The 20117-nt window shown below is 43.7% G+C and overlaps 3 protein-coding genes across 6 annotated transcripts; 2 read left to right on the forward strand and 1 right to left on the reverse strand.

Annotated features, from left to right (window-relative positions):
• Nucleotides 1-299: 299 nt before the first annotated feature.
• On the forward strand, nt 300-5356 carry fzr1b (fizzy/cell division cycle 20 related 1b). 2 transcript variants are annotated; one of them, XM_046408434.1, is made up of 14 exons: nt 300-522; nt 876-1057; nt 1274-1375; nt 1465-1528; nt 1628-1755; nt 1928-2010; nt 2099-2282; nt 2417-2482; nt 2600-2702; nt 2884-3065; nt 3205-3438; nt 3898-4002; nt 4479-4571; nt 4826-5356. In XM_046408434.1, exons 2-14 carry the CDS (start codon nt 980-982, stop codon nt 4865-4867), a joined length of 1464 nt encoding a protein of 487 aa, XP_046264390.1. In that variant the 5' UTR covers nt 300-522; nt 876-979; the 3' UTR covers nt 4868-5356. The 2 variants fall into 2 exon arrangements, with proteins under 2 accessions (XP_046264390.1, XP_046264391.1); XM_046408435.1 differs by lacking the exon at nt 300-522 and adding an exon at nt 539-682.
• Nucleotides 5357-5678: 322 nt separating this feature from the next.
• On the reverse strand, nt 5679-16079 carry LOC124069347 (importin-13-like). Of its 3 annotated transcripts, none has more exons than XM_046408432.1 (23): nt 16021-16079; nt 14243-14351; nt 12399-12524; nt 11638-11763; nt 10892-11526; nt 10667-10807; nt 10420-10561; nt 10099-10265; nt 9841-9961; nt 9398-9545; nt 8779-8960; nt 8676-8702; nt 8424-8558; nt 7873-8019; nt 7583-7663; nt 7324-7461; nt 7156-7252; nt 7031-7083; nt 6883-6949; nt 6496-6554; nt 6317-6406; nt 5989-6170; nt 5679-5821 (listed from the first exon to the last, which is right to left on the reverse strand). In XM_046408432.1, exons 3-23 carry the CDS (start codon nt 12465-12467, stop codon nt 5737-5739), a joined length of 2892 nt encoding a protein of 963 aa, XP_046264388.1. In that variant the 5' UTR covers nt 12468-12524; nt 14243-14351; nt 16021-16079; the 3' UTR covers nt 5679-5736. The 3 variants fall into 3 exon arrangements, with proteins under 3 accessions (XP_046264388.1, XP_046264387.1, XP_046264389.1); XM_046408431.1 differs by lacking the exon at nt 16021-16079 and adding an exon at nt 14459-14678; XM_046408433.1 differs by lacking the exons at nt 14243-14351; nt 16021-16079 and adding an exon at nt 12671-12809.
• LOC124069350 lies at nt 12852-20115 on the forward strand. The gene is made up of 5 exons (XM_046408436.1): nt 12852-13328; nt 14166-14480; nt 17047-17337; nt 17435-17601; nt 18567-20115. Exons 1-5 carry the CDS (start codon nt 12995-12997, stop codon nt 18609-18611), a joined length of 1152 nt encoding a protein of 383 aa, XP_046264392.1. The 5' UTR covers nt 12852-12994; the 3' UTR covers nt 18612-20115.
• The last annotated feature ends 2 nt before the right edge of the window (nt 20116-20117 follow it).

A 20117-nucleotide genomic window follows, 5' to 3' on the forward strand; every position in this document is an offset into this window, starting at 1 on the left:
CAAATAAAATATATTTGAAGTATTACATATTATATGAGCACTGTTGGAACAAGTGTAGTCCTTTAGTTTGAAATATCCACTCTGAAACATATAAATATAAAGCTGAAAAATACTTTTTCTAATGTATTCTTTTGTACTACTTCCACTTGAAAAATTCATACTTTGGAATAACTGAACTTGGAAGAGCTCTGCGAATAATTTTACAATGCAGCAGCGGCACCCTGTGGCCACATTAAAAAACTACCATAAACACGCACTGAGCATCTATCGCCAGCGGGCGTCGCTGTGGAGCCATACACTGCGTTGACTGCACAGACAGCAGAAGTCAACTAAACAATATCTGCTACAGCTGATTCGGTCGCCATCTTTGTCGCGAACATAAACAACATCAGAGACTCGCGTTGGCGTTTGGATGTACCGCTGTCATTTGGAAGAAAGCGACCGCAGTTTCTCCAACGTACCGCTGATTTTTCAACCGAAGATGACAGTTGATTTGGTGACCTGAGCCACCGCGTCAGTCGGGTAAGAGAGCTTCGCAGTCCGTCGAGCAGCAGTGTCGTCAGCTGACGTTACATTACTTGTAAATGGGCTCTTGTGTGCGCGAGCACGATGCCATGACAACGCCGCGGCTGTCATTAGCGCACTGTGAAGCTGTTTAGCGAATTTACATCGACAACTGTCTGTAAGTACGCGAATAAGCAACAGCAACAAAAGACGTGGGTCTTTAAACCATGTAATGGTGACACAAACACCACCTGACCTACGCCGACATGCACGGACACCATGCTAACCAGGCCATTTGGTCTGAGTTTATTTTTCTTTGGGCTCTCCACATTGTTTTCTGTTCTGAATTAAGCTAACCTGTTTTTCCTCAGAGATGGGGATCCAGTGCGCAGTTCCTCAAAGGGAGGGAGCGGAGGTTTAAAGGGGGGGCGGGGAGGGCAGCAAAGGGGCCTTGCTGCTCCTCGGCCCTGAGGAGATGGACCAAGAGTACGAGAGACGGCTGCTGAGGCAAATCAACCACCAGAATCTGCCGACAGAGGCCCGCCTGTCCAAGGTGACATACAGAGAAAATCTGTTTTATGAAACAGACCGCCTTGTTTATGTATTTACTATATACGATAGATGGATGATAGTCTGGAGCTGGTGTGGTTCTTCTTACCCAAATATTATGGTGTGGACAAGGCCCTGAATGGTCTACGCTCACCTGTTTTAACACTGCGAACCCTGCTTGAATTTTCATGGCTTTGATGTCCCTCTTTGGCCATCCCAGTGTGTGAGTGCTACCTGCAGTCCTGTCAGTGTCAAGTCAGGGGACCGCTTCATTCCCACCCGTGCTGGAAGCAACTGGAGCATCAACTTCCACTATGCCAATGTGAGCAGTTGTTTCTTCATCTACTCAGTCAGCTAATCACCACTGCCCCACAAACACACTGTGGGACTTACCTTTCGTTTCCTCTGCAGGAGAACTGTCGCTCCCCAAACCAGAACCATAAAGCAAAGGATGCCAGTTCAGATTCCAGCAAAGGTCAGACTTCTTTTTTTAATGCCAAGTTGTACTTCATCCCAGTTGTAAATTTAGCCTATCTGTGTTTCCGTCACCACTTGCACTGTCGCTCCCCCCCAGACGCTGTGGCGTATGCTGCCCTGCTGAGGAATGAGTTACTGGGAGCAGGGATTGAGACTGTGCCAGACCCTCACACGGACGACCGGCGGCATGCAGTCGTCTCTCAAGACTCTCACAGCCTTTTTAGGGTAGGAGTCGTGAAAAAAACATTGTTGCTCAACTTTCTCAGTAACATGTCGATAAGGCATTCATGGCCAACACATTTGCTTTTTAAAAAATATTAACAAGGGCATGTAATATAATCTGTTTGTGACTGAACTGTAAAATAATCCCTAACTGTTGTGCATCCGTCCCCTGCAGTACACTGTCCACACTAAGAGAGTGCCTTCTGATAGCGATAACGAGGTCTCACCATACTCCCTTTCTCCACTTAGTAACAAGAGGTATGAAATGTCTCACATTCCTCACACTGCACAGATACAGTGCTTCAACAGTGCCATTGGGTAACGTTTCCTCTTGATGTTTCTGTAGTCACAAGCTGCTCCGCTCCCCTCGTAAACCAGCCCGCAAGATCTCTAAGATCCCCTTTAAAGTGCTGGACGCTCCGGAGCTGCAGGATGACTTCTACCTCAACCTGGTAGACTGGTCAGCGGGCAACTTGCTCAGTGTTGGCCTGGGAGCCTGCGTCTACCTGTGGAGTGCCTGCACCAGCCAGGTAAGGTCCACATAAAGACGAGTTTTATTGCAGTATTTTCCTCTCGGTTGTCTAGGACTGAAGGAATGTTATCTATGTCTGATCTTCCGAAGAGCGTAGAGCAAATGATTCATTTTTATACTTTGTGTTTATAGGTGACCAGGTTATGTGACCTGTCAGTGGATGGGGACTCTGTTACATCAGTATGTTGGAATGAGAGGGTGAGGATGAGTCCGCTGCTTATTTGTAACAGTTGTATGAGAGAAAAATTATCTGTTGTAGGAAAGAAATAATGTGAAAATAACAGTGGCACTTGACTTTTGCTCTTGTCCCATCAGGGGAGTCTTGTTGCCGTCGGAACTCACAAAGGCTACGTTCAGATCTGGGACGCAGCAGGAGGGAGGAAGTTGACCAGTCTGGAGGGTCACTCGGCACGTGTAGGTCAGTCATAAATGGCTGGTTACAGTCTTTTATGGTCTGCTTCACCATAGCCCTAAATTCCAACACATCCTGCATATTGTACCTTCAAACATGTGTTACTTTCACATCAAGAAGCACCAGATGGATTCTTGTCAGCCACAGTGAAATATGAGACCCCCCCTTCCTACCCTTTGTGCCCAAGGTGCACTGGCATGGAACGGAGAGCAGCTGTCGTCTGGCAGTCGGGACCGAGTGATCCTACAGCGAGACGTCCGAACCTCCCCCACTGCTGAAAGGAGGCTGCAAGGTCACAGACAAGAAGTGTGTGGCCTCAAATGGTCTCCCGACCACCAGCACCTCGCATCCGGAGGCAACGACAACAAGGTGAGGGAATTTCAAACTTTTTTTTGTCAGCAACTTTTGATTGAAACTTTTCACTTCTTGCACTCTGAAATAATCTGTGACAGTAAAAAGTGGGCACATCCAAGCTTTGTGATTCCATTGTTTGTTGTCTCCTGGCCAGCTGCTGGTTTGGAACAGCTCCAGCCTTCTCCCAGTGCAGCAATACAGTGACCACCTGGCGGCGGTGAAGGCCATCGCCTGGTCCCCGCACCAACACGGGCTGCTGGCGTCAGGGGGCGGCACGGCCGATCGCTGCCTGCGCTTCTGGAACACGCTGACGGGTCAGGCGCTGCAGAGCACGGACACAGGCTCTCAGGTCTGCAACCTGGCATGGTCCAAACATGCCAATGAACTGGTGAGAGGAGACACACACAAACACAAACACACACACACACAAATGTACGTTTCTCCTCCGAGTCTTAGTCTCTGTACGTGGATATTTTGTTCTTTGATGATTTCTGTGTCTTTGAGACTTAAGTGTTGCCTTTTAGCAAGACCAGTGGAATAATAGTTGTATAATAGTAATAGTATAATGCTTGCTAAAATGAAAAGCAATCATGATTCAAAATATCTTCTTAATCCATAGTAGTACACATGCTCTCAGTTTTGGGATGTTAATACCTAACAGTTAATTAACACTTTTATTGCATTTTTGTCTAAAGCTGAGGGTCATTTGTAACATGTCGACTGCCTAATATACACTTTTATATCCAGATAGTCAGTATATGTATATATGAGTGACGTAAGCCCATATATTTTGTGTACAATAGCAGTTTACTGGATGTATTTTTAGTTACCTGATACTTGTTGACAGGTGAGCACTCACGGCTACTCTCAGAACCAGATCCTGGTGTGGAAGTATCCATCTCTGACCCAGGTGGCCAAGCTGACTGGACATTCCTACAGAGTTCTGTATCTGGTAAGACTGCAGTGTTAAGTGAATGGCCGTGCATGTGGAGTGTCCCTTTAACTGCACTACCAGCTTATTCCTGCTTTTAGTATCTGAAATACACACTAAATGTGTTCTTGTCCAGTGTGTTCATGCCGTCATCCAGTGGTGGAAGAAGTGTCCGGATGCTGTACTTAAGATAACAGCAGTAATAGCACAGTGAATAAATTTTCTGTTAAAAGTGAAAGTCCTGCATTATAATCCTACTTTACTATATAAATTAACTTTGTTGAATAAGTGGAGTAAAAAATAGAATATTTATTTTTGAAATGCAGTGGAGTAGCGTAACATTGAAATACTAAAGACTTGATTAACTGTACTTGGTTTCCCTGCTGGATTTCTCACTGGTTTTCTCAGCATGTCCAGTTCCAGGTGTACACACACACACACACACACACACACACACACCAAGTAGTTCATCTTCTCTGCTTGTCCTCCCCTCTCAGGCTGTGTCTCCAGATGGGGAGGCCATCGTGACAGGAGCTGGGGACGAAACACTACGCTTCTGGAATGTCTTCAGTAAGACACGCTGCACTAAGGTATGTGTATGTGTCAGGTACAGCGCCACATATCCATGAGACACAAATCACCTCTCTGGAAACACGGCTTGAAAGTTAATTTCGCCTTCATTTCTTGACAAAATTCATTCACGTTTGCTTGTAAATTCTTGAAATTCACCAAATGACACCTTGAAGATCATTCAAAGCATTTTGAAGTTGGCATTCTCCTGACAGATGAAGCAAATAAAGGACCACAGGACATGTTTTGTTTCCTTTTTTTTTTCTCTTCACAGGAATCAAAGTCAGTGCTGAACCTCTTCACGAGAATACGGTAGTGAACAGCCAGGACTGAAGTCATTAGGAGCCTGCTGAGCTGTGGTTGAAATGTCACAGAGTCACCAAACTCACTCACAGACTGGATCATCTCAGTGCGCCAACCACCGCCATGACACTTTTTCTACAACTTCCAACAACTGCCATCCCTCACAGTGACGTCACTGAGTAAAAACAATCTATTGTCAGGACACGTTGTCTGCTTAAAAAAAGTCATTGGTTTTTTTTTCTGTTGTGGATGTGATGAAATTGTTTTATTATATATATTAGCAAAATTATACATGTACGAGAGTTCTAAGCTAAATGTAATGACATCACGTTTTTAAAAGGCCCTCCTTTGTAACAGAGAGACAAAGAAGAAGAAGCCTGGCTCGGGTGGGGGTGGGGTTTCTATATTTTGATAATGTGTTAATATGATCAAGCTGTATACGACAGAAGAGAAAGAATAAATAATAACACTCGCACACAGTTGCTCATGCGGCTGCAAAGAACGAGCTGTTTATTTTTGTTTTTTGTCAGGTGGAGAAGAGGTTTGGATCCAGGTGTATCGCTGCCTGGAGATAAGGTAAAGGCAACACGACACTTTCTTCTTTCATTTAATCCTGCTTTGAAAGTGACAGGGGTACAGTATTTTGTTAAAAACATGTTTCACAGAGGGTCCAGTCTCCCTAATAAAACTCCACTTGATCTGAGTTTTTGCTTTGGCTCACTCAAACTATAAGAGGTTTGATAGTCCAGATAGTCCAGTGTCACCTGCCTTAGTTAAAAAGTCTTGTTTGGCACCATTTATCATTGAAACAGAATCAGATTTGTTTTTTAGACTTTCTCAAGACAAAAAAAAGTCAGAGAGCTACCAGCTCCGTCTAACAGTCTAGTATCCAGACCCCTGCAGGCCCCGACAGAGCAGAGAAAACTCCTTCACGATCTCCTTCACACGGCGTTTGTTGGTTTGCTCCCTGGAACAAAGAAAAGACGAATTATGTCTCAAGGCATCATTGGATTTTTGTGTCAATTTGGCACAAAGTCCATGATGCAATCAGGATATGTTAATCATTTTTTAACTTTTGACAACATAAACTCTGCTTTTTTTTGCAAATGGAAACAGATATTTGGTTCTGTTCACCTTAGAAGCTGCTGTGTGAAGGTGTGTTTCTGCTCCGTGGACACTTGAGCGGAGGGGAATCCTGGGGCCTGCAGTGTCTCTTCCAGCCACTGGGACAGTAGGGAGGGACAGTGTCTGTTCAGACTCAACAGCACCTCAGAGAAGAGCTCTGTCAGACTGCGAGGAGACCCGCCTCCAACCGCCTGAGGCAGAAATCCAAAAACATAGGGCAGGTTAAGATTAGATCAGTTGTCAGGAATATCATGAATTCACTGCTTTAATAATAAGGCACACACTTCATTATACCAGTGAACGGTTTCAAACAGTTTTATGTCTGCAGCTAACTAACCTGCAGGATGGTCTCTGTCAGGAGCTTTCCATCCATCTGCAACACATCAGCCAGCGAGGGCATGTCTTTATAACGAGGCAACAGCTCTGTCTGTCAGGGTCAGGACAAAAATAACAAGAATCTGCAAGCTTCCGTGAGTTCAAATGAAAAAGCAATTGAGCATTTCTGCCTCAACTTACAAAGAACAGACTGGCAGCTTTAACTGTGGGCGTCTCTGGAAACTTCAGTGATAAAATCCCTGGAGTAAACACAAGGTAAAAATATAGTTTTAATGAATGCTGGAGCTAGTGAGACACACACGTGGTTGTCTGAGGCAAAAATTTCAAGATCATGGGAAATGGAAAAGTTTTGTGTTCATTGTGTTAAACTTCTTCATTTACAGAAATTACAGAAAAGACAGATTTGAACATATATTGCATATTATATATACATTAGAGTAGAATTGTCATCCTATTCATTTTCATCAGTTTTTCTGACATTTTTGGTATCCACTGATGATTGAAAGGTGCAGGAAATCATTTTCATGCATTAGCTACTGAGTCATATCTGTGAGAATGGTTACTCACCACAGTAAAACAGCGCTTTGACATCCAACTGGTCAGACTGGTACAAATCGGGCTTTCTTTTAAGAATCTAACAGTAAAGAAAAGCAAAGTAATTATGCAAAGACTTCTGTGTCGTGTGCACAACAACAGACAAAAACATTCCGCCTACCTGAGCATGAAGGTGCATGAACGATTCTGCGATATCAGGATGCTCGCGTGGACCTATCAAACGAATAGAAGATCACGCAACAATGTCTGGATATAAAAGAGAATTTCTCTGCAGGTGTTAGTTACCTTGCTGAAATATAGTAAGTGTGGCAGAAGTCAACACCTGGATAAGGCTTGCGATGTTAGAGATGTGGTGTTCCTCTACGGCAAATATGTGAACCATCTAAAAAGAAACGGAGAGAATGACCAGCATGTTAACAGTCTCCATCACATCTTCTATCTGTGGGGGCGTACCTGCCGTGCCAGATCCAGAGCTGAGGCCTGTGGGAAGGCGCTGTAGATCTGTCCCAGCATCCCGCTCAGCTGAGCCACCATGGGCCCGAAATCATGTAGGAGAGTTCGAACCGACTTGTCAAATACCCCACACACCGCCTGGAGGGAGGGGAGGGGAGAGCCGTGAGGTGAGCGTGAGGCAGTGGACACGTGCAGGTATATCATACACGCAACATCGTACTAATGCGTTTATTTATGCAAGCAGTAAAAACCCTCCTACCTCCACTACCTCTGAGTCATCAAGCCACTTACTAAGGATGGTCTGGATCAATGGGAACACTTGCTGTAGCACAACAACAACCTAAAGAAATAGTTGAAATAAAATTTTGACCTCACTTGTCCAGCAGTACATTTGAAATTGTAAAAACAAAAAATCAGTTATTTTCCATGTTTAGAAATATAGTTGCACAAGGCCCATTCTGAGAGCTGATTTAAAAAAAAAATTAAAAAAAAGGTTTTTAAAGTTAACGTATTTTTTTATTTGCAACCTTTTTTAATGGCCAAACCTACTGGATTTTGTGTGCTCTGTGAGGGAGTGAGTCTCGGGCTGGAAGCTTCCTCTACGCTGTCTGAAAGTCTGTTGACGTCCAGAGTGGTAAAGAGACTGGACAGCATCCCCAGGATATGGATGATCGTCTGTTTATCAGTGGGATTAGGCTATAAAGGGAGACAAAGTGGATTACTGCACTTCAGTATGACTGTCTGAACTTGAAGGTTGAAAGATGAATTTTCTTTTCTAAACTGTGACTGTGTTTGACACAGGAGAAAAAACAAAGTAAACTGCTCCTCCTATTTCCGTCAGTCTTCATCTAAGTGCTGGCTGCGTTTTTTTTGAACACTTTGGTGGTGTTAGTTCTAAAAGCAATTGCTAGAGTAGCATACAAAAATCCACTTCAGCTGTACTTTCATTGAAAGCGTACTTTCAAATAATATATAACTGCTCAGTAGGGGAAGAATACACTTAAGTAATATGTTTTTAAATTCAGCAACAAAACAATAATGTCCTTCAAATGGATTTATAGGGTTTCCTATAGAAATTGCATGAATTTCTTTTGACGTACCTCCTGCTGGACCAGTGTATCCAGCTGCTGGACGTGAGGAGTGATGAGAGAATGAAGTCTGACCAGAACCTCCTCTAGCGGCAGGGCGGACAGGAGGAAACCCAGAGCCTGCATCAACCACATGCACTGGCTGCTCTGCACACAGACACACAGGAACACATGCAGCACACATCATACCGGACGTCCTCCAGACAGACGGTTGGTGCATTCGTCTTTAAACAACAGGGAGTGTCTGGTGGGCTGTTTACTCACCTTATGAATTTCTTTCGCCAGTGCATCCTGCAGAGGAACATAAGCGTTAATATAAAATAATCACGGCCATGTTTAAAAAAATTAAAAGTACCGTGAGTCTGACCTGTGACACAGTGAGGATGTCCTGAGCGTAGGGGCTGAGGTCGTGTCTACACTCCCTGCAGATCCTCTTCAGAGTGGATACACTGGACACAGATAGCTCTGCTTTCACAAGGCCCTGAAGCACCATGGGTAAGATCCCACCCAACATCACTGGGTGGTCGGCCAGCCATTCAGCCAGCGATCCTGGCCAACAGGGAATAATTAGTAAGGGTTACATGTAATGGACAGTGAATGTAAATGAATTTGTTACAGATCAGAACACAAAAATGTAGAGCTAAGGCCATAAATAATAATAGTCATGGTTGCATATTTCTAAAATTCTGCTCTCAGCTAAAGCATTAAAATTTACATTTAATTGATAGCCCAGTGACGGGACACCTGATCATTACACTGCATTCTAAATACACTGACATTTGTATGGAGTGGGTCTCCCCCTTTGCAGCTATAGCAGCTTCCACTCCTCTGGGAAGATTTTCCAATTTTTCTCCATTCATGCATTGCAGTAGAGCATTTTGAGGTCAGACACTGATGTTGGACTAAAAGGCCTGGCTCACAATCTCTGTTAAGATAAGTAAGAAATTAACAGGGACACAACAGTAAACAGGTGACTGGGAATGCACCTATGGTGTACATGACGGTGTCAGCCAGCATAACGTTGCTGATGTTGATTCTGGGGATCAGCCCGATAAGACCAGGGATGACATCGGAGTAGTTCACATCTATGGTCTCAGCTATGGACTGGAAGCCAAATAACAGGGCCTCTGTGTCCTTAAGATGGAGAATAACCAGGTATAATGTTAAGTCAAGAGAGGGGGACAGGAAACATATGAGGTGGCATGTAGCTTTATGTTCTATAAATACTGTATGTATCATGCTAAAGTACTGAAGCACTTTGTAATCAAAATGAAATTGAGCAAATATGTACTTGCACTCCATCCCTGGAGATTTTCCACTTTACACAGTTACCTACAATTTATAGTATATGCCAGATGTGATGATCTTGACATGCACAGTGTTTGAATAAGCATTTCATTTAAAAGTAAGAGCTTCATTGATTAATTACCTGCCATATTGCAGACTGTTGGGGGTCCATAAGCTGTCTGCCCAGCCTGTCGTAGAGGTTACTGAGCAGCTCTGCCCCAAGCATTTCATACACATACATCAGAGTGTCAGAAATGTCCACTCTGAAATGCAAAATAGCCATGAAAACATGTTTCCCTTAAGATGATTTTAAAAAAAGATGTAAGATGTAAAAAAGATGGAAAGAAAAAAACAAGTAAAATCCACTTTTTAAAAACCTCTTTTTGTTTTTGGGTCTTACCTGTAAATTCTGAACTGCTCTTTGTCATCAGAAGACCAGGCGGCATAATCCTCCTGGGAGGGATAGTGGGATTTGTGGAGAAGCACATCCACCAGCTGGAAGTAAACTGGCCTGTAGACCTGCAGGTAAACTGCCTGCTTCTCCTCCTCAAATGACAAGATGTCATCCTGAATGGGCAAGAAAATAATTAGAAAGAAAGTTTGGTTACTAAATGCTTTGATGGACAAAGATACAAATGATGTGAGTAACTTACTAACTGAAAAGAAAAAACATTTAATGAGAAAAAAAAATTGGACTCTGCAAAACGTGCATTCATCTTACTTGCAGAGTGTACCAGAAGGTGAGTGTAAGGGAGCTGGTGGTCTCACTCACTGGGTAGTGGCCAGGGATACCAGTACAAAAAAGAATCATGTTAACCAAAGCCAGATATTCCTGCCAGTGCTCCACCTGTTCCAATAAAACCCTGTCATACACAAACACAATGACCCAAAAGAAGAAATAAAAGTCATTTAATAAAGTTAGGGTTATAGGAGCTGTGGTGTGTGTGAGTTTGTGTAGCTGCGTGTACCTGGAGTGCGTTTCCCCCATGGCGACAGCAATACGGCAGATACCATGTGAGGTTTCCATGTCCCCGTCCTGAGCCGCTGTCTTCAGCTGGTCATGGAGACCCAGCACCAGGGGCATCAAGTTCACCAGAGCGTCAGTGTACCTGCACGCACATTGATGATTCTGATTCACACAGAGGAAAATTCACCTTGACCTTACTGCATTTACAAACCAGCATGTTTCTCACCTCTGGCAGTCAGGCTGTGAGATGGCATTAACTATGGTCTCCACAGCTGTGTCGAACAGCTCGGGGTTGGACAGAACCGTGAAACAGTCTTGGACCAGTTCATGACTCTCCCCTAACGGCACGTCCAGCCCCACCCAGCTGGACAGGCAGTGGAGCACCTTCTCCTTCACCTGGTTCAAGGAGTCCTGACTTTGCAGCAGCTGGCGGAGCATGGAGCACACCACCGCCCACTCCCCAGTCAGGGCCTCCCTCAGCTGAGCACGACGAGCTTGAACCAGCCGGCTGCTCTGAAACTCCTGTGGAAGTACATTGAGGAGCTCCAGTAGAGCGAGGCAGTGTGCCTGAGGGTCCTGGGTGGCACCAGAGCCACCTTCAGAGCCAGGCTTCTGCGGTTCGAAGGCCCTCACCATGTCTGCCACAGGCTGGGACCAAGCCTGTGGAATTAAATGAAGAGCCATGGCGGCCAAGGCCACACACAGCTTGGTTAGCACCATTTTGGGCCCTGAGGAGAAGCGCAGGATGTGGGAGAGGAGCTGCACCCTCAGGCCTTCATGCTGGTCTGTGGGGAGGTCACTCCAATGACGAGAGATCTTGGTGTGGAGGGTGCTGGCGCCAAAAAACTGCACCTCTGGGAGCTGCAAAGAGACAGGCAGATGAAATAGCAGCTGCAGATCTATACATTTACCTTTGAACACGCCATAGCAAAATATTCTGATCAGCAATGATGGGAAAATACAAGAACAGACCTTGTCTGGGCCAAGCAGGGCCCAGCAGAACTGCCATGCATGTGTGGAGACCTGGGCCTGGGTCAGCCACTTCTGGGCCACATTCTTACGCTCCATGTCCGGGTCAAAGTACAGCTGGTAAAGAGCCTGGAGGAGGAGAGAACAACCAATAGAAAACGCCATTTTGGTAATAACAAATAATATTGATCAGAATCATAATACTATTGACCGATCAATATTTAATTCCCCATACTTCCTATCCACTTTACCTGAGGAGTATACAGTAGTAATGACAACAAATGCTTCTGTGTCTTACTTTAAGTAACAAGTTGATACATGACCAATTTTATACTTGAGCTGCATTTACTACAAGAATTAATAATCGTGCATGATGCACGATGGTCAGTTGTTAGAATAGAAATAGAATAGAAATGTGTTGCCACAGCAACTAATCCAAAGCACATGGTGTTAGTTATTATTAGGACAGCATATGCTTATAGCTGGTATCATGTTACAAATGGTCCCGTTTGTCTGATCCCCTGTGTTAGAGTCACAAACTGCCGTTTTCTATCTGACCAAACTGCAGCTGTTTTACTTTCACTGGAGTGATCATAGCAAGTGGAACATACCAAAATCAACATGTGATGCTGATGCAGCTCTTCTCTTTGACAACCACGTGTGTTCAAATGAGTTTGGGTGTTTTGAATGGCACTATAGGAGCTCCATCCGTAGGCTCAGTTCAGTTTCGAGTCATCCAGTGCCGTGACTGATTAGTAACTTACCGACTCCACATTCTCCACCGTTAACTCCAACTCCACCGGGCCGTCTCCCGGATTGGCTGGAGGCTCCATGCGGCGCAGCGTGAAGGAAGAGTCTGTTGTCGCTGGATCTCCTTTACAGATTACGGGCTGGTGGGCAGAAAGGAGCAGTCAAACAGAGCATACGCGGTCCTCTGAAGTGTGTCAAAGCACGCTGACAAAGGACGCAGCGGGTCCCTCAGCTGTCCACACAGTAACCATGTGGGCAGTGCGCTCATACATGACGACACACTGACCTCTGAGAGGCTCAAAAGTTGCGGTTTCACATTTCCCCCCTACAAACACCGGCACTTGTTCACCTATCACTGTTTAATGTCTATAAAGTAACATTGCAACACGCCTACAGTAATCATGAATACAGTCAAACTTCAGCTAGATGGTGCTGAGCGCGGCAGCGCTCTACAACAGGCGCTCCTGACGCACACAGCTGCGCCTCTGACGCACTGGCATCTGATTGGAGCAGCGGAGCAACAGCGTCTGAAACATGTATTTGCAGAGGAATGGATGCAGAGATGAGTGGGAAAACAGAGACAGACAGTGAAACATGACTGTGCAGTGAGATGAGTGACAATAAGCGCTTCTGCTATTGGACTGAAACACGCGCGTCTCTCGTGCTCCCACCGCCGCCTGCGCGCAGCCTGCCGCCATGCAGCCCCACCCCTGCTTCTCTTCTGCCCGACTCCCTCAGGATATTTTTAGCCCTGATGATGTGCCCTGTCAAATCACGTAACGGAAACAACCCCAGAGCTGAAACGCAGAGCCGCCGTGAAGAGCCCGCTTTGCTGCGTTTTTTATTTGTGATCTGCATGGGAAAGGCCGCGAATGAGATGACATTTGAAATTAATTTGGTGTTTTGCGTGTTGGTGGTCCTTACCGGCTCATCGCAAACAAAAGGTGAGGTGTCATCCCTGCTGACGTGCACTGGACTTGTTACCGATTCAGCACATGATGCTCTGGACAGTCTGATGATCTTATACAAAGTTGATACAGAGCTGCAGCCTGCTGGTTGCATCTGGACGTTATATTAAATTCTATTGATTTCTTTTGCTAACTTCACCGTAGGCTCAGCAGAGTGTGCGCAGATCAGTTTGAGTTTCCTTGAGCAACAATTTTATTCAGATCCGTTTATGCCATATCCTGTTTTATTCGAACCGCATTCAGATGATGTCATTTTCATCATTAATCACTTTTAACGCAGGACAACAGCAAAATACTCAACACTCAAAGCTGCTGTCAGTCCACACAGTTTAGACTTAATATATCAAGACATTGGTATCAGAAAACTGATATGTTTGTCGATTAATTCATTAGACTGTGACAGAAGATTGGTCGACAGTTATTTCAATAATTAATCGGTTGAGTTATCTGCAAGCAGCCGGGTTTGCTGATATTTGGACTTTTGCGGAAGTAAGCTGAACATCTTTGTGTTTTTAGAGCTGCAGTGAGTTGACTGATCAAGTAGCTGCTTAATTAAAAAAAAAAAAACTCCTGCAACTTAAACTGATGAGCAATTAGCAATCAAAGAAAAAATATCTCTGGTTCCAAGCCTTCAGGATGTGAATAATTTCTGTTTTAGTCCTTAATGACAACAAATAGAATATCTTTTGGTCTGGGATGGTTGATCACACAAAACAAAATATCAGAATATTTTATTTATTTATTTATTTTAGATGTCATTTTATACACAAAACAAATGATCAGTTCTTGTATTGTCTACCTGTTATTTCATAGGTCAAAGCAGTGCTTTGCCACCCGTCCTCACCCTGACTGCCATCCCGAGTCATACTGGAAGCTCAGCAGCTCCTTACCTGACAGAGGGTCCTGGGAATGGGGTCCCGACATGGACACAGAATCCTGCAGGCAGACGCAAATCCTCAGCTCTAATCACCGTTACAAAGACTGAAGGGATGGGCCATTCTAAGACACAGACAAGTTCAGTATTTAAAACACACTTGTTGACTACAAGCTCTGCAGCAGCAGCTACACCTCAACACACGAATGCACCTGCCGTCATGACTGCTCACCCTGGTACTCCTTCACCTTCAGGTACTGAGGACAACTCTGCATGCACTGTTTATATGGCTTTTTAAAAAAGTCCAGACTTTCACATCAAAACCCGGAAACAGAAATTATGGTTATCATTCCAATAATTGTGCATGTCTAATTTTCCAGTTCACTCTGTTTACGTTGTACAGATCTTTGAAATAAAACGTCAAACACACTAAAATTTGTTTGGAAGCACAGACTCCCTCCTGAGACTGAGTTCCAGGAACACAGCCTACCCCATGAGCCCCACCTGACTGGACTGAGATTGAGAACGAGTGTTGTGACCTCATTCAAGATCAGATATATAAAAAGCCCTCCGCTGATGCAATGTAGCCTCTTTGAGCAGCTCAGAAATAGCCAACAATATGGCATAATGCCTTCCAGATCACACTCTTGTGTCCCTATATTTAGCTGCTGTTGTCACTTCTCTCCGTCCCTGTGGAGATTGACACTTTTGCAAAAGCTGGTGCTGCAATTTCTCACTTCAAAATCTAAAAAAATTACATCACTAATTACCTTGATTTGCTTTGTGATGTAATGCAAAACATGTTGCAAGCATGTCTTTCCATCAGTGCCAAACATCAGTGTTGTATTATGATGAGGTAGTACTTTCTCATTATCTTTTGGCCATTTTGCCCACTGGAACACCAGTGATTGCCTTTCCCTTCATTCTGTCCTACATGTAAACAGTTGCAGGTAGTCTGACTTGTAATTACAGGACATACAATGTTTGTCACGCCTTCAGGCCTTAGCCTCCTCCCCAGCTGTCAGCATGAGCTGTCAGACATGATGTAAACAGACACATGCTTAAAGCTGACTAAGAATATACTCGTGTTGAAAGAGGAAAGAGGCCTGGTGTGTTTATCTTAATGTACACCATATGGACAAAAGTATCCAATCACACCTCTAAATGGAACTGTTTTTAAGGGGTTGGGCTCAGCCCCTCACTTCCAGTGAGGGGAAATCTTCACTGGTGCTTCATCACAACAAGACATTTTGGACAATGCTATGTTTCCAACTTTGTACCAACAATTTGGTGAAGGTCCTTTTCCAGCATGACTGTGTCCCAGTGCACAAAGCAAAGTCCATAAAGACATGTTGGATGAGCACACACATAGTCCTGACCTCAACCCATCCAACACCTTTGGGATGAACTGGAACAGAGATTGTGAACCAGGCCTTTTTGTCCAACATCAGAGCCTGACCTCACGAATGCTCTACTGCATGAATGGCTTCCCAGAGGAGTGAAAGCTGTTATAGCTGCAAAGAGGGGGCCAACTGCATATTGATGTATGTGTATTTAGGATGTGGTGTAATGGTCAGGTCCCCAATACTTTTGTCTATATAGTGTATATGGAGCAGCTTTTACAGAGGATATAAAAATATTGACAAAATAAGAAGTTGTCAAGAATGGACGGCGTCGCTGACACAGAGAAAGAGCTGAACCCCGATGCAGAGTCAAAAAGACTGGCAGGCGAGGTGGAGGTCCAAAAACAATGGTCTTTTATTAAACAAAACTAAACTCAAAAATCACACTTACTGTGGCAAAAAACTCCTGGGCAAACATGGCAAGGCATAGCAAGGTAAAACAAAAGTTCCTGGCATGGCATGGGGGAAAAATGCAGATCCTGGCATGGCATGGGGAAAAATGCAGACACTCTGACAAAGGTGACTGGGAAGACAAGGACTAAATAGACATCACAATGAGACACAGGTGACACACATCAGGAGGGAGAAAGCAATCAGGAAAACTAAAGCAAAGCTACATGAAAACAGGGCACACAGGGGAAGAGACACTTTCAAAATAAAACAGGACATGACAAAAACCTTGAACATAATACATGGAAGCATAAGACACACATGGAACATGACACATGGACTCAAAAATCAAAAACAAAGCATAACCAAAAACCAGGCATGACAGAAGTAACTGACAACATAGAAGCTCCTGTAAATTAAAATAAAATACAACACAAATATATGCAGTTTACATATTCAAATTAACATAAAATAGTAAGAAAATCTAAAAATATTCACATTTGAGGAGTCAGACCCAGCAAATATTTCAGTTTTACTAAAAACTGCTTTAATGTATAATAATAAAAAAACTGCTGATATTTTTTTTCAATCAACCACTAACGTATAATGTTTAGTGAATCAACACCACAATCCTTTATTGTATATTGGCATTCTGTCACTTAAAGCTGAAAGTTTTGGTCACTTTCCTCCATGATAACAGTTTGCAAGATGGTGGAAAACATTTGTGTGGCTGTCTGTTTATTTGACCATCACCATTATTATGCTTTCGATTAGATGCATGAGAATACAAACAGTGTAACAGTGAAAACAGCCATTGCCATCATGCTGGCACAGGGTTTCTTGGCACCGTCAAGCAGGAACCTGACAACAAAAACATTGTGGATAGCAGCTTTAATGTCAGTGGGAGTGATCAGTTTTCATGGGGGCGTAGAGTGTAGAGTTACCTCTGGCGACTCTGTCCTTTGAAGAACTCTCTGTATTGTTTTGAACTGATACAGCAGCACTGTCCTCACATCCCCACTTTCAGCTGCTGCAGACGGCCTTTCATCCACACCGACTGTGCAGAGCACCACCCCTCCACAGCACCTTTCAACCACTGAAGGCAGAGCCCTCCTGACCACACATCCCCTCACCACCGTTTCATCTCGGGCAGCTTACACAGCAGAGGATACACGCCCCACCACCTCCTCCATCCAGCCTCAGTCTGAATCGCTGACCACAGTCATCACAGGACACACTCTGACCTCAGCTATAGGCCGGGGTCTTGTGGGGCCAACACACCAGGAGGTCCCATCTGAGCTTAATGTTGGAGATGAAGGTGAGGTGATGGACAGGTGAAAGTGTGTTGTTTTAGGCCTCTTGAGGCGGCTTTATTTTCTCTCATGTTGTATTACGTCCATTTTTGTGTCATTTAGACCTAAAGGGTTCCAGCTACCACTCAAGCTCCCCTCTGGACCCCCTGTTGGCTGGTCTGTTGTCAGTGTTCATTGTCACCACTGCTGTCGCCTTCATCATCCTCTTCCTCAAATTCCGCCAGCGGACAAACCATCCGGAGTTCCATCGACTGCAGGATCTGCCCATGGTATATACACTTTTCTGCGCATATATTTGTTTTAGTACAAGGAGGTTGTTAATTAAACATACTTGCCCTAATTTTCTCTCTCTCTCTTATGAGCTGGGGGTGTGGTGTTTGAAACAAGTGGGTGTTTAGCAGGCAGGGAGAGTCTAATGAAGGACACTATCAAGTTGCAGTATGGGAAATGCAGGATCCAGTGGTTTTGGAGACTTTTTGGACCCCAAGTTAAATGAAGTGCAGTACAAAATTACAGTACGTTTAATGGACTGGATGCACAGCAGACATTTGGACTTGTCCCCGCAGGAAAAACACAGGTGGATAACAGTAACAAGGGCTCATTTCCAGTAGTGTCCCAGTAACAGCGATAGTGGACCAGCACGCACAACCAGAGGATCTCCTCTAAGTGGAATACAGCAATCTTCAACACACCTGAGAGTTTCCTTTTGTGATAAAAGGTCTGCTGTGCAACTGGGCCATTGGAACGCTAAATCACCAAATGTTCTGCCCAGCTGATGTTTTGAAAATGAGCTGTTAACTTTTCGAATTCTACAATATCAACCAACATGGAGAACATCGTGGCCATAACTTGGCCAGAACCGTCTCTCAGTTGGTGTTTAAAGTGCTCTTGTGGTCCAGCTAGCTAGACACCTAAAAGAACAGAAACTACCAAGTCCTTCATTTAGTATGGTCAGTTCTTTTCAAGGAGAAATTTTCTCATGAATAACTTAAATAATTTCTTTCATTTACATGTTACCTTTGACTGTGTATTCTCACAGCTCCCTTTGTTTATTTACAGACGCTTCTATGCGTACAAGATTAGAAGTAAAAAATATTTTTTGTGACTTTAAGGGCTCTATGGATGCCATAGTTAGAAAAAAGACGAAATCATTCATGTGTTCTTTAAAAATGCATTCATAACATCTGTACTGTTCTAAAAGTACAGTTTATCCTGTTTTAATGATCTTCTCCAGGATGATCTGATGGAGGACACACCACTCTCCAGATACACCTACTGAGGGAAGCACAGCATCTGTCACTTCCACTACTCTGAGAACAGAAGCAAAGCAACCAACAGAAGGAGATCCATGTGGATCTGAAAAACGCTTTTGTCTGGATGCAGTTGCGTCCTTGCAGATGAGTTCCCCCTTTCAGGTTTTGGGTCAATGATAAAAATGTTTATCAGAAAATGAGAACAGCTTTTAAATTGGAGGTTTCAAAAGTTTCCCACATTCCCACTAAGTTTCAGGAATCTTTTTGTTTCCTTTCTCTCCTGAGGCGAGTTTATAGGACCTCTGCACCCTTAACTGACTCCTCCTGTATGCACAGCACTTTAAAGTGGCGTGAATGGTCACAGTGCCCCCAAGGGGACATCTGAGGTAATGTGGATCAAGGTTCCTTGAAGTTTGTTAATGTAATTAATACACAACTTGGGGTTATCCAGTGGGAAACAGGGGCATAAGAGACATAGTGAGTTATTAAGTGCTTTAACATGCATATGTTTAAGCTGCTGACAGGCCTAAAGCAATTAAGGAATTGAAATTATGATCCCTTAAGTGACCAAATGTTAGTGAAGTGCACTTTCAAAAAATAAATTGCCAGGTTACACGTGTTGTCTTAAACTGAGGTGTTGCAGGGAATCTATACAAAAATTTGAAAGTGATTTTCAATTCAAAAGCCATATCTTTAGAAATACAACCACACCTATTCTATTATAAAAGCCACTCATCATTCAGTTGTTGAAATTTATCAATCAAGTCAAGTGGAAAATATTTCTTTTTGCAGCCTTTATTGTGTAGCTACACGTGTTATGGAACTTGGGTCATCATGCTCTGATGCTGGTATGTAAAACTTGAATTTGGTTATTCTGTTTTTGATGCTAAATATTCAATCCACCAGTACAAACTGAGACCTTGCCTCACTAAATAAACACTTTAGCATGATTAAATACACTAATATTGTTAAATCAGTTGTAAATTTTTTAAATGATGTCTCTGCACAAAGTGTCAGTTCAAATGCTTTAAGCAGAGACCAGAAGAGGCACAAAGGAGTTTTCAGGTTTAGACTGTCGTTACATGTATTGCATTAGCTGGAGTGTCATAAAAATGTGCTGGACCCAGACCCAGTGTTTTGTGAATTATTTTACTGTTAAGTGCCAATAGTTTACTTATAATTATATAGCCACTGAAATGAATTGTAAGAATGTATCGATTTAGGAATTTGTGGTTTGATAATAAAATAGAAACACTGTTGTCAGCCTGAGGTTGTATATGCACAGTAGATGGGGTTTTGTTAATCACAGCTACAGAATGGTGGTGAGTTCTAAAGCATTATGCTGCATCATCGTATGTGGGGCACTTCCTTTTGCAGTCAGTCTGGGACCCAGCATGCTCTGCACAGATATAAAGACACCTGTCTAGACAGGTAACATGGACTTTGAACGATTACTCTTGAAAAGAAAGCGCCGCTCCCTTAAAGACACACCAATGCTAACACGATGTATGTTAAATCAATAACCAGTCACC

This window comes from Scatophagus argus, chromosome 13 (assembly GCF_020382885.2).
Source record: "Scatophagus argus isolate fScaArg1 chromosome 13, fScaArg1.pri, whole genome shotgun sequence".
Taxonomy (NCBI): Eukaryota; Metazoa; Chordata; class Actinopteri; family Scatophagidae; genus Scatophagus; species Scatophagus argus.